The sequence below is a fragment of the Urocitellus parryii genome, chromosome 1, assembly GCF_045843805.1.
Source record: "Urocitellus parryii isolate mUroPar1 chromosome 1, mUroPar1.hap1, whole genome shotgun sequence".
NCBI classification, from domain to species: domain Eukaryota; kingdom Metazoa; phylum Chordata; class Mammalia; order Rodentia; family Sciuridae; genus Urocitellus; species Urocitellus parryii.
In genome coordinates, this window is record NC_135531.1 from 55111521 (window position 1) to 55124765 (window position 13245).

At 34.7% G+C, this 13245-nt stretch overlaps 1 protein-coding gene across 1 annotated transcript in view; it reads left to right on the forward strand.

Moving 5' to 3' along the window:
* The window catches only part of Slc30a5 (solute carrier family 30 member 5), a 36091-nt gene that overhangs the window by 15965 nt on the left and 6881 nt on the right, over positions 1–13245 (forward strand). The window contains exons 6-14 of the mRNA XM_026390865.2: positions 738–825; positions 1834–1910; positions 2717–2887; positions 3930–4218; positions 4402–4610; positions 5191–5348; positions 6505–6634; positions 10068–10269; positions 12681–12907. Coding sequence (XP_026246650.1) covers positions 738–825; positions 1834–1910; positions 2717–2887; positions 3930–4218; positions 4402–4610; positions 5191–5348; positions 6505–6634; positions 10068–10269; positions 12681–12907 — 1551 coding nt within the window. The remainder of the gene's footprint in view (positions 1–737; positions 826–1833; positions 1911–2716; positions 2888–3929; positions 4219–4401; positions 4611–5190; positions 5349–6504; positions 6635–10067; positions 10270–12680; positions 12908–13245) is intronic.

Sequence of the window (13245 nt, forward strand, 5' to 3'; positions counted from 1 at the left end):
ACTCCCTGTTAATTATTCCATAGCTAATTGGGGCTTTTCACTCAAGTAACATTGAGGAAGTTTGAGTTTATAAACATTAATATTTTGTTCATATTAACATGCCTAGCCATATTAGCAAGGAAATAATCAAATTTGTCAATATTATATGTCTTAAATAACCTTAAAACATTCTGCAGGAACCGAGGCGTGGTAGCACATGCCTGTAATCCTGTTGACTCAAGAGGCTGAGGCAGAAGGATCATGAGTTCAAAGCCAGACCCACCAACTTCTCTCAAGGCCTTAAACAACTTAGCAAGACCCTGTCTCAAAATTAAAAGGGGGACTGGGAATGTGGCTTAAGTGGTAGCGCACTCGCCTGGCATGTGGGGGGCACTGGGTTTGATCCTCAGCACCACATAAAAGTAAAAATAAAGATAGTGTGTCCACCTAAAACTAAAAAAAATAAATATTAAAAAAAAATTAAAAGGGTTAGGGATGTGGCTCAGTGGTTAAGCACTCCTGGGATCAGTTCCTGATAATAAAAAATATATATTCTGCAGAATTTCTTAAATCATTTTATTCCTTATACTTTACTATTAATACTGTACTATTAATACTGTAAACTTATTTAAGGGCTTTAATGTCAGATGTTGTTATTTAAATGTTGATTTTTTAAAAAATATTTTGTTAGCATTTGTATAGTTATTTTAAGAATTAACCCTCTAAAAAAGCCATCCTTTTTATTTTTTTATTTTCAGACAAGAGGAGCTGCTTTTTTCATAATTGCAGTGATCTGTTTATTGCTTTTCGACAATGATGATCTCATGGCTAAAATGGCTGAACACCGTATCCTTTTGCAGTAGATTGGAGTTAAAATCTTAAACTTATTTAAGAAAATAGAAGACTGGCAGAATGAAAAAGAGATGAGTGAGTTAAACTGATCAATCATGATTTGACACTTTCACAGATTAATATAGACATCCTGAATCAATATTCAAAAAGTGAATAAATTCATTCTAAATATCTTATACCCCTCGATATTTTCTACATAGCCACAATTTTCTGAAATAGACACTGAAAGAATATTATGCTAAAAAAATCATTTAAATTCCATTACCTGGTTTTTACTCTCTTGCTCTAAATTATTATTGCTAACTCAGCTCCCACTCTTCTCTTGTATAAACCCACCTTTCCAGTCAAATATGTCTACTCATTTTATTCTACAGACAAGTCCTGTTCTTTCCTATCCCCATGCCATTGCCCAATCCATTCAGCAGGACTCATAGCACCCATTTTGGTTCTTCTGGTTACTCATACTCACTGCCCTAAATCTTATTAGTAAAGTAATAATAATTTACTTTGTGACTGAGAGAGAGGGTAGCACTTTGAAAAAGCTCCAGAATGCTTGTGATACAATGTCTCCTACTCATCCACTTTTGCTTACTGCTTATTGTGGTTCTAATGTGGTCAAAGACTTCGAAGGCAGATTTAAGACTAATTTTATATGTTAGTCTAAATGTACAACTTTAATTCAAAGGACAGGAATGGTTCCTTTGTCCTACTTATAGTACATACACACCTGTCTTTTGGAGATCAACTAAAATTTAGCCTCTGTATCCTAAGCACTATTATAATTATTTTGGAAACAACAAAAGAAACACATTCCATTATTAATTATTTCCCAGAACTGAATTTTAGACTGTTTTGTTTTTAAGAGAAACATGTTATTGAGGGTAGTCAGGTGATACCCAGACTAGTCTGTATTCTGAACAATAATGTAGCTAAAATTTCAAAAGGACTTCATGCTGTGAAGAGTTAATATTTAGAATTTTTTCTTTACTCCAACTCCTTTAGCTGAAGGACATCATGACAGTGCTCTAACTCACATGCTTTATACAGCCATTGCCTTCTTAGGTGTGGCAGATCATAAGGTATGTTCCTTTCTTTGTTGTTAATGTGATCAAAAGATTTTGAAAAGTCATAGCAACTAAAACTTTAAAAGTACGTTTAAGGGGCTGGGGATGTGGTTCAAGCGGTAGCATGCTCGCCTGACATGTGTGCGGCCCAAGTTCAATCCTCAGCACCACATACAAACAAAGATGTGTGTCCACCAAAAACTAAAATAAATAAATAAATAAATATTTTTAAAAAATTTTTTTAAAAAAAGTGCGTTTAAGGGGCAGGGGATGAAGCTCAGTGGTAGAGTGCTGGCCTAGCCTTTGTGAGGCACTGGGTTCAATCCCCAATATCACCCAAAAAAGCATTTAAAATAAGTTATCAGGGTTGAGTGTGACGGCTTATGCTTGTTATCCCAGCAACTCCAGAGGCTGAGGCAGGAGGATCGCAAGTTAGATGCCAAGCCTCTGCAATTTAATGAGACCCTGTCTCAAAGGAAAAAAATTAAAAGGACTGGGGATGTGGATCAGTTATAGAGTACCCCTGGGTTCAGTCCCCAATAATCTCCAAATAAATAAAATAAGATAAAATAAATAATCAGGGTGTAGAGTTCAGTAATAGAATGCTTGCCTAACATGTGTAAGGCCCTGGGTTAGAATCCCCAGCACTACAAAGATAAATGTTTTTTTGATTACTGATTAAATTACAATATTGCCTTCCATTTAAGTAGTTAGGTAATTGGGAATATAGGAAAAACATACTGGTTCCACTTCTTCAATGTATATTTAGGATTGAATATTAGACTGTGTTTCTAATAACACTTACCTAATTTTACTCATAGGGTGGAGTACTGCTGCTAGTATTGGCTTTGTGTTGCAAAGTTGGTTTTCATACAGCTTCCAGAAAGCTCTCTATAGATATTGGTGGTGCCAAACGTCTTCAGGCTTTATCCCAACTTCTTTCTGTGCTTCTCTTGTGCCCATGGGTCATTGTTCTTTCTGTGACGACTGAGGTAAGAACAATAATTTTTTGGTAATTAAAATAAATTGCTATTACTTATAAATTTTAGCCCAGGATATTGTATTTTAGTATAATATGAGGTTGAAAGTAGCTTAAATTATTGTTATTTTTTTCTTGGTAGTTTTTTAAATTTGGAATTAATGTTATTGCTTATAAAAATACGGGCAAAACATTATTACATTTACATATCCCTCATCTTCCTATGGCCCAAACAAATCAGTGGAAGAAATAACAATTAGGTTCAAGGATTGTCAGTCAACTGACAAAAAGTTATAAAATTATTAAACAATATATTTTTTTAGGCAAGAGGTTTGCAAGTTAGCCTTAACAACTTAGTAAGGCCCTAAGCAACCTAGCAAGACCCTGTCAAGATAAAAAAATGAAGAGAGGGCTGGGCATGTGGCTCTAGCAGTAACACGCTCACCTGGCATGCATGGGGCGCTGGGTTCAATCCTCAGCACCACATAAAATAAAAATGTTGTGTCCACCGAAAATTGAAAAATAAATATTAAAAAAAAACTCTAACACTCTCTCTCTCTCTCTTTTTTTTTTTTTTTTAATTTTTTTAATATTTATTTTTTAGTTCTCGGCGGACACAACATCTTTGTTGGTATGTGGTGCTGAGGATCGAACCCGGGTCGCTCACATGCAAGGCGAGCGCGCTACCGCTTGAGCCATATCCCCAGCCCTCTCTCTCTCTCTTAAAAAAAAATAAAATAAAGAGAGCTGGAGATGTGACTCAGTGGTTAAAAGACCCTGGGTTTAGTCCTTGGTACAAAAAATAAATATGTGTGTGTGTATACACACACATACATACATACATACACACATACACACACATACATACACACACAGGAGAATACTGGGGAGATGTACCAATTGTTTATAGCTCTTAGATATACTAAGTTGGCATTTTATGAATCATATTGAGTCTGTTTATACATATAAGGATTAACAAAAATATTTTATAGCATCGTGTGAAATATGAACTTAATGTGCACTTAGTATTGACTCTTTTTTCTTTTTTTCCCCAGAGTAAAGTTGAGTCTTGGTTTTCCCTCATTATGCCTTTCATAACGGTTATCTTTTTTGTCATGATCCTGGACTTCTATGTGGATTCCATTTGTTCAGTCAAAATGGAAGTTTCCAAATGTGCTCGTTATGGGTCCTTTCCCATTTTTATTAGTGCTCTCCTTTTTGGAAATTTTTGGACACATCCAATAACAGACCAGCTTCGGGCTATGAACAAAGCAGCACACCAGGAGAGCACCGAACACGTCCTGTCTGGAGGAGTGGTAGTGAGCGCTATGTTCTTCATTTTATGTAAGCATTTTTCCTTTTGTTTTATTTTAACATTATTTTCATGGACTTAGTGTTAAAGTCATTTACTTAATTTGGAAATTTGTTCACTGCTTGCATTTCAGTACTTTCTGACAGTTAATATATTTGTTTTTGGTAGCTTGAACTTTGAAAGTTTCTGTAATATATACATTTTTCTCTTTGTAGCTGCCAACATCTTATCATCTCCCTCTAAAAGAGGACAGAAAGGTACCCTTATTGGATATTCTCCTGAAGGAACGCCTCTTTATAACTTCATGGGTGATGCTTTTCAGCATAGCTCTCAATCGATCCCTAGGTTTATTAAGGAATCACTAAAACAAATTCTTGAGGAGAGTGATTCTAGGCAGATCTTTTACTTCTTGTGCTTGAATCTGGTAAGATTTTTAAATATTAGTGTCATATATTAAAAGCTCAATATTTTAATTTTGGCAGAGTTGTTTAATTTTAGAACTTCCAAAATTTCAAATAATTAGAGATGAGCTAAAATTTACATTTTGAGTAATAGCAAGATCAAGAATCATTCAAATTACCTAAGTAAATAATTTTTGAGGAATTGTGGAAGCATTGTATGCTATTTCAAATCAGTAAATACAGTAGTTTTTAAAGCAGTTTAATCTCCTCTTTATAGTATATCACTAAGACCACCAGTTGTGCTAATATTTTAGAGCCTTGTTTATTGATTTTTATACACATATAAATAAAAACTGTCTCTAATAGATTATAAGATGGATATATCTGATTTAGCTTAGCTTCTTAGAATTTATATGAAATGAGGTTTCTTGTGTAAGTGGCAGTTAAATGACTGAAGATGCAGAGTTTAAGCAGATCTTCATAGATGATTTCGGTAATTAAAGCTTAAAAATCCTCATGAATAAATTCTGATCAATCTCTGTTGAAATATATTCCCAACATACTCTTTCTGGGTTTTGTTTTGTTTTGTTTACTTTTTTTTAGCTTTTTACCTTTGTGGAATTATTCTATGGTGTGTTGACCAATAGTCTGGGTCTGATATCAGATGGATTTCACATGCTCTTTGACTGCTCTGCTTTGGTTATGGGACTTTTTGCTGCCCTAATGAGTCGATGGAAAGCAACTCGGATTTTCTCCTACGGGTAGGTACAGTGTCAAGGTAATACAGTACAATGAAAAAAATCTAAGTACACATTCCATCTTAGGGTAATAAAATTATATTACTTTTAATATAATAATTTTCAGGAATTTATTTTTCTAATTTGAAGTAGATGAAAGAGGATGTGAATTAAGCATTTGATAAATACAAAATGGCAGTGAGCTCAAGTTTACACTCCTTAACAAATTCTTTTTTTATAGGCAGTGAGAAAGTTAAAATTTTTAGATGTTTGCCCAACATGTTTCTTTGAAGCAGTGGACTATGCATTGCATTCACATATTTGTTGTTAAAAAGATCATTCAAAATTTGAAATGGCCACATGGGAAAAATTCTTCCCTTAGTTAAATAATTTACATTATCAGAATTACTTTTGTATAAGGTATTTTGATAAGATCTACTCTAAATTAGGCTGGGGATGTGGCTCAAGCAGTAGTGCGCTCGCCTGGCATGCGTGCGGCCCGGGTTTGATCCTCAGCACCACATACAAAACAAAGATGTTATGTCCGCCGAAAACTGAAAAATAAATATTAAAAAATTCAAAAAAAAAGATCTACTCTAAATTAATAAATTCAGTTTTAAACTTTATATTTTGAAAGCTACAAATAATTTTGGTACAAAGAGAATCTGTGTGTCATAACAGAGTACATCAAGGGTTTATGGGAAAGGAAATAACTTCTTGCTAAGAAATTAGGAAAGGCAGCCAAGTACAATTGTGCATATCTGTAATTCCCACTACTCAGGAGGCTAAGGCAGGAGGATCCCAAGTTCAAGGCCAGCCTGGCAACAAAGCAAGAGCCTGCATCAAGAATAAATAAAAGGACTGGAGCTGTAGCTCAGCTATAGAGTGCCACCTAGCATGCCTGGGTCCCTGGATTCAATTCCCAGCGCTGAAAAATAAATAAATAAATAATAAAGACTTTTATAATCAGGATACTAAAGAAGGACTTTGACTATATAAAATTTCAAAAGATATATGTATCAAAGGACTTTTATCATTTTTTAAATCTTGGTAATTTTCTATTATTATTTATTAAGTAGTTTGAAAATCTGGACTTGTTTCCTAACTTATAAATTAATAATATTTGTACTTTAAAAATACTTGTCATTTTCCTTGTCTAAAAAATTTTCTATGTTTTTAGGTACGGCCGAATAGAAATCCTCTCTGGATTTATTAATGGACTTTTTCTGATAGTAATAGCTTTTTTTGTGTTTATGGAGTCAGTAGCTAGATTAATTGATCCTCCAGAATTAGACACAAACATGTTAACAGTAAGTCTTTTTCTTTTCCTATTTGAATTTCTACTTAAAGTTTTTCTGTGTTGGAGTTTAACTATTTGTTATCTTTAACCTAAGAAGTTTTAATTTTTGTTTAAATCAAGATAACTTCCTTTCTTGCTATATAGTCATTGCTCAAGGTTTCACTTTCTGTAGTTTTCATGGTCTGAAAATACTAAATATTCCATAGATTAATTCCAAAGTTTTAAATGTTTTATTACATTTTTATAATTGTCCTATTTTATTATTAGTTATTGTTGTTAAGCTCTTACTATGCATAATTTATAAATTAAATTTTATAAAAGGTATGAATATATAGGAAAAAGCATAGTATATATGAGTTTATTACTGTCTGCAGCTTCAGGCATTGACTGGGGGCCTTGAAACACCTCCCAAGAATAAGGAAAGACTACTGTGTTTACATTTATACTGATGATTCTTGGAAATAATTCTTTTCTCTGAATATTTTAGTAGTCAAAATATTAGATTACATTATAAAACATTGGTTTATTTCTGAGTTAATTTTTGCTTAAAGTTGTTTTGTTTTTGTTTTGTTATTGTTGTTGTTGTTTTGTTTTGTTTTGTTTGGATACTGAGGATTAAACCCAGGGGTACTTTATCACTGAGCTACCTCCCCAGCATTTTTAAATTTTGAGACAGGGTCTCACTGAGTTTCCTAAGGCCTCACTAAGTTGCTGAGGCTGGCCTCGAACTTGTGATCCTTCTGCCTTAGCCTCCTGACTTGCTGGGATTATAGGTATGCACTACCACACCCAGCTAAAGATGTATTTTTAAATACCTGAGGAAATTTGTACAACATTAGAAATGAAATCAGAAAAATATTAAAATTTTAAAGGTTTTACTCTACAAATTATATCAGTACCATAGAAATGTTTAATGTTCTCTTTGTACCTCCAAACATTATATGTGGCATTTCTTATAGTTGGCACACCCTATCCTCACTTCTGCCTGCAGCCTCCCTCAAGATTATGCTTGTGTGTCTCTCTGGTAGTATATTTTCCATTAATCCCTCTCTTCCCTTCATTCTCTAAGAAGGAGATATATATTTGCAAGAAAAACATTTTCAAGGTGTATTAAATAAAAAACACAGCAACCAGTACAGTGACTCATGCCTGTGATCCTAGAAACCTGGAAGTCTAAAGCAGGAGGATTGCAACTTTGAGGCCAGCCTCAGCAACTTAGCCAAGACCTTTTCTCAAAATAAAAAGGGCTGGGGAGCCTCTGGGAGCAGTGGCACACACCTGATCCCAGCAGCTGGGGAGGGTGAAGCAGGAGGATTGCTATTTCAAAGCCAGCCTCAGCAATTTAGTGAGGCCCTAAGCAACTCAGTGAGACCCTGCCTCTAAATGAAATACAAAAAATGGCTGGGGATGTAGCTCAGTGGTTAAGCACCTCTGGGTTAAATACCTGGTAAACCCCCCAAAAAAGGGCTGGGGGGATATAGCTGGGTAACAAAGCATCCATGGGTTCAATCTCCAATACCCCCCCCAAAAAAATTACAAAATAGTATAAGAAGTACTATTCTCTTAGAAAGAAGAGATTGTAGTTCTCCAGGGTAGAATCATAGAAGGACTATCACTTTCTACTACATTTTTTTTCCTAATGAAATATATAAAAATGAGGTGTTTCTCAGTAGAGGAAAAGGAGTATTTATGAGATAATGGGGTTTTTGTAAGCAGTATTTGGTTTCATTCAAACTCAATTAACTACCTACAAGCTTATAAGGCTAACAGAAATTTTTTTTTTTTTAAAGAGAGCGAGGAGGAGAGAGAGAGAGCAAGAGAGAGAATATTTTTTAATATTTATTTTTCAGTTTTCGGTGGACACAACATCTTTATTTTATGTGGTGCTGAGGATCGAACCCAGTGCCCCACGCATGCCAGGCGAGCGCGTTACCGCTTGAGCCACATCTTCACAGAAATTTTAAAATCTGGCAGACAGCTGGACACAGTGGCACACACCTATAACTCAGGAGGCTGAGGCAAGAGGATTGCAAGTTTGAGGCCATTCTCAGCAACTTAGCAAAACACCATCTCAAAACAAAAAGGACTGGGGGGCCAGGGTTGTAGCTCAGTGGTAAAGTGCTTTCCTAGCACATGTGAGGTACTGGGTTTGATCCTCAGCACCACACATAAATAAACATAAAATTTTAAAAAAAGAACTGAGGATGTAACTCAGTGGTAAAGCACCCCTGGATTTAATCCCCAGTAATTTTTTTTTTTTTTAATTAAAAAAAAAAATCTGGCAGGGGCTGGGGATGTGGCTCAAGTGGTAGCGCTCTGGCCTTACATGCATGAGGCACTGGGTTCGATTCTCAGCACCACATAAAAATGAAATAAAGATTTTGTGTCCAACTAAAAAATATTTAAGAAAAAAAAATCTGGCAGACAAATGGTCTGAATCACAGGAAGGAGCAGATAAGCTCTAAACATATTCACTAAAATAAATCTCTTTTCTTACTGCCTTGAAATACAGAAATATAGTTTAAATTATTTGTCTCCCTCAATTTTATATTATCCTTTAATAAATTAATTTCTCTAAAGGAAAAATTGTAGACACATATAAATTAAATAACATCCTTAGCTACTGTTCAGAATCATAAGAGAATAATCAAGGATTAGTAGCTTTGTTTATACTTTGGAGTATTATTGTGGCACCATTGGATCAAGATAATTTCATACGGGCTGGGGATGTGGCTCAAGCGGTAGCTCAAGCTCGCCTGGCGTGCGTGCGGCCCGGGTTCGATCCTCAGCACCACATACAAAAACAAAGATGTTGTGTCCGCCGAGAACTAAGAAAAAATAAATAAATATTTTAAAAAAAAATTTTTTCTCTCTCTCCCCCTCTCTCTCTCTCTTTAAAAAAAAAGAGATAATTTCATACATTTTATTAGGAGATTGCTACCGTATATTTGCTTTTTCATTGTATCTTTTGTATTTCAGAAAATTTACTATAAAGGCACAGAAAGATGATATTTATTTGGAATCAGTTAATAATTTACAATCATTGTCATATAAATTGTTAAAATTTACATAGTAATATAAATAAGATTTCAAATATAATGTATACCTCTCCTAGTGAACATTCTTTTCCAACTCTTTATTTAAACAAAACTTTGTGCTGTTTATTTACATGTGCATAAGCCATGAACAAATTACATATCATTCTTTAATGACTTGTTTAAAGTAAATCCAATCCCTCTACTTGTCAGTTTTGTTTGGTGTCTGAAAGAATGATTCTTCCAAAATATTCTAAAATTCACATTTTTAACATTTTGGACTTAAGTTAAACTTAAGTTTTACTGTAAATATTTTCAAAACTGTAATATGTAGACATATAGTAGCTTTTATAACAAGTTTCTTTTCATTTTACAAATTTAAAGGATTTCTTTCCTCCCTTTTGCTAGCCAGTCTCAGTTGGAGGGCTGATAGTAAACCTTATTGGTATCTGTGCCTTTAGCCATGCCCATAACCACAGCCATGGAGCTTCTCAAGGAAGCTGTCACTCATCTGATCACAGCCATTCGCATCATATGCACGGACACAGTGACCATGGGCATGGTCACAGCCATGGATCTGCAGGTGGGGGCATGAATGCTAACATGAGAGGTAAGTCCTTATGAAATACTCTCCTACCTTTCACTTGTGTTCTGAATTGATATTTTCTGCTTATTTTTATTTACTATTGACCCTATAGGACTCTGTTATTTTTAGAGCAATCTGGCTAAAAAAAAGTCTGAGCAGGACACATTGGTGTTCCCCTGTAGCAATACCAGCTACTCTAGAGACTGAGGCAAGGAAAATTGTGAGTTTGAGGCCAGTCTCAACAATTTAGTAAGACCCTGTCTCAAAAAAAAAAAAAAAAAAACTTTAAATAAAAGAACTAGGAACATAGGGCTAGGTATATAACTCAGTGCCCCTCAGTTCAACCACAGTGCTAAAAAATAATAATAATTAATTAAAAAATTAAAATTAAAAAATCTGAAGTTACCTTCAGTAGAAAACACTGCTATTTGACCAGGTATGGTGGTACACACCTTTAATCTCAGCTACTTAAGAGATTGAGGCAGTAAAATCGAAAGTTCAAGGCTAGGCTACACAATTCAGTGAGATCCCATCTCAAATAAAAATAAAGGGGGGCTGGGGATATAGCTCAATTGGTAGAATGATTTTCTCACATGCACAAAGCTCTGGGTTCAATCCCCAGTACCACAAAAAAATTTAAAAAAGGACTGGATTGTAGCTCAGTGATAGAGCATTTGGCTAGTATATTCCAGGCCCTGGGTTCAATCCCAGTATTGCCCACCCATAAAAAAAGAAAAGTCACCTTTGTTTAATTAAAATGGCATATTGTTCATCTTTTTTAAAAAATAAGAAAATTCTGTGGCTAGGGTTATGGCTCAGTTGTAGAGTGCTCCCCTAGCATGTGTAAGGCATTGGGTTCAAACCTCAGCACCACATAAATAAATAAATAAACAAACAGAATAAAGGTATTGTGTAAAAGAAATTCTTTTTTAAAAAGTAAGGAGGGCTGGGGATATAGCTCAGTTGGTAGAGTGCTTGCCTAGCATGCACAAGACCCTGGGTTCGAACCCAGCACCACAAAAAAAAAAAAAAAAGTAAGGAAATTCCGTAATATACAGCAACATGTCTTGAGGATACTATGCTAAGTGAAATAAGCCAATCACAGAAAAACTGTTCCTGTGTGATTCCACTTACATGTGATGATATTCATAGAACAGTGGTGACTAGGAAGAGAAATAAAGTTGCTAGTCAACAGGCATAAAGTTTCAGTTAATAAGATGTATACGTTTATGAGATTATTTGTATAACATACCTCTAGGCAACAGTGATGTATTATGCCATTAAAATTTGGTTGAGGGTAGTTATTATGTTAACTGTTCTTACCACAATAAATAGATGTTTTAGAAAGTGAAAATCAAGGGCCTGGGAGTGTAGCTCAGTGGTGGAGCACTTATCTAGCATGTACGAGGTGCTGGGTTTGATTCCTAACACCAACAAATATATATACATATGTATTTGTTCATAATGTCTACTTTTAAATTATTATAACTATAGAGTCCTTTTCATAGTGACTGTTGAATAAATATTGGTTGCAAGGGAAACACTAAATGTGCTATTATGAACTTTCACTACAAAAAAATAGGGAATGTTTATTGTGCTATTAAAAAAAAAATGTATGGGGAAGCTGGGAATGGTGGCACACTCCTATAATCCCAACAGCTCAGAAGACTGAGGCAGGAGGATCACAAGTTCAAAGCCAGCCTCAGCAATAGCAAGGTGTTAAGCAACTCAGTGAGAACCTGCCTCTAAATAAAATACAAAATAGGGCTGGGGATGTGGCTCAGTGGTTGAGTGCCCTGGATTCACTTCCCAGTACAAAAAAAAATGTACTGTGGATATATTAATCTCCCACTGTGTTATTCTCTTTGTACTAATTGCTTAATATAAATAACTTGGGTGACAAAACTTGGCTCAAGCATGATTTTTTAGGAAGCCTTCCCAAAAAAAGTACATCAACTTATTAAAACCTAACCACACTGTGTCCTAGTAGCCTTTACCTTTTTTTTTTTTCTAATTTTTTTTCTTAGTTGTTGATAGATCTTTTTTTATTTATTTATATGTGGTGCTGAGAATCAAACCCAGTGCCTCACACATGCCAGGCAAGTGCACTACCAATGAGCCACAGTCCCAGCCCTGTCCTTACCTTTTTACAGTACATTAAATTCCCTGAGGACGTGTCCTTTTTTTTTTTTTTTTTAATTTTTAGTTGTAGGTGAACATAATACCTTTATTTATTTATGTGGTGCTGAGGATCAAACATGTGAAGCAAGCGCTCTACCACTGATCCACAACCCCAGCCCTAACCATGTCCTTTTGATGTACCACTAGCAAAGTGGTGATGTCTAGTAGGTACCCAGCAATATCGGTAAGATGGATTAAAAAAGCTATATTAGATACTTTTATTTATATAATGTTTTTATATATTTTCTTTGTAGGTGTATTTCTACATGTTTTGGCAGATACTCTTGGCAGTATTGGTGTGATTGTATCCACAATTCTTATAGAACAGTTTGGATGGTTCATTGCCGATCCCCTCTGTTCTCTTTTTATTGCTGTATTAATATTTCTCAGTGTTGTCCCACTGATTAAAGATGCCTGTCAAGTTCTCCTTCTGAGACTACCACCAGAATGTGAAAAAGAATTACATATTGCCTTAGAAAAGGTACTGTATGTAATTTCTTTACTGTTGTTTTTCTTTTAAAGTAGCATTTAAAAATGAGTAAGTTGACTGACAAGAAATGTGCAAATAAATTTTTTTTTTTTTTTACTTAATGGATATAAAACAGGAACCAAATAAAGAGACAGAGACATGTTCTTGGATGGGGATACTATATTATAAAGGTGTTTATTTTTTTGTTGTTGTTGTTTAAAACTCAATTCAGTTGCCTCACATTGGGATTTTGTTTGGCTTTTTATTTGTGGGACTAGATAATCCAGTACTATTTTGAAATTTGGAAGAGTTAGTTTTTGAGTATAAAGAAGCATACATAATTTATAGAA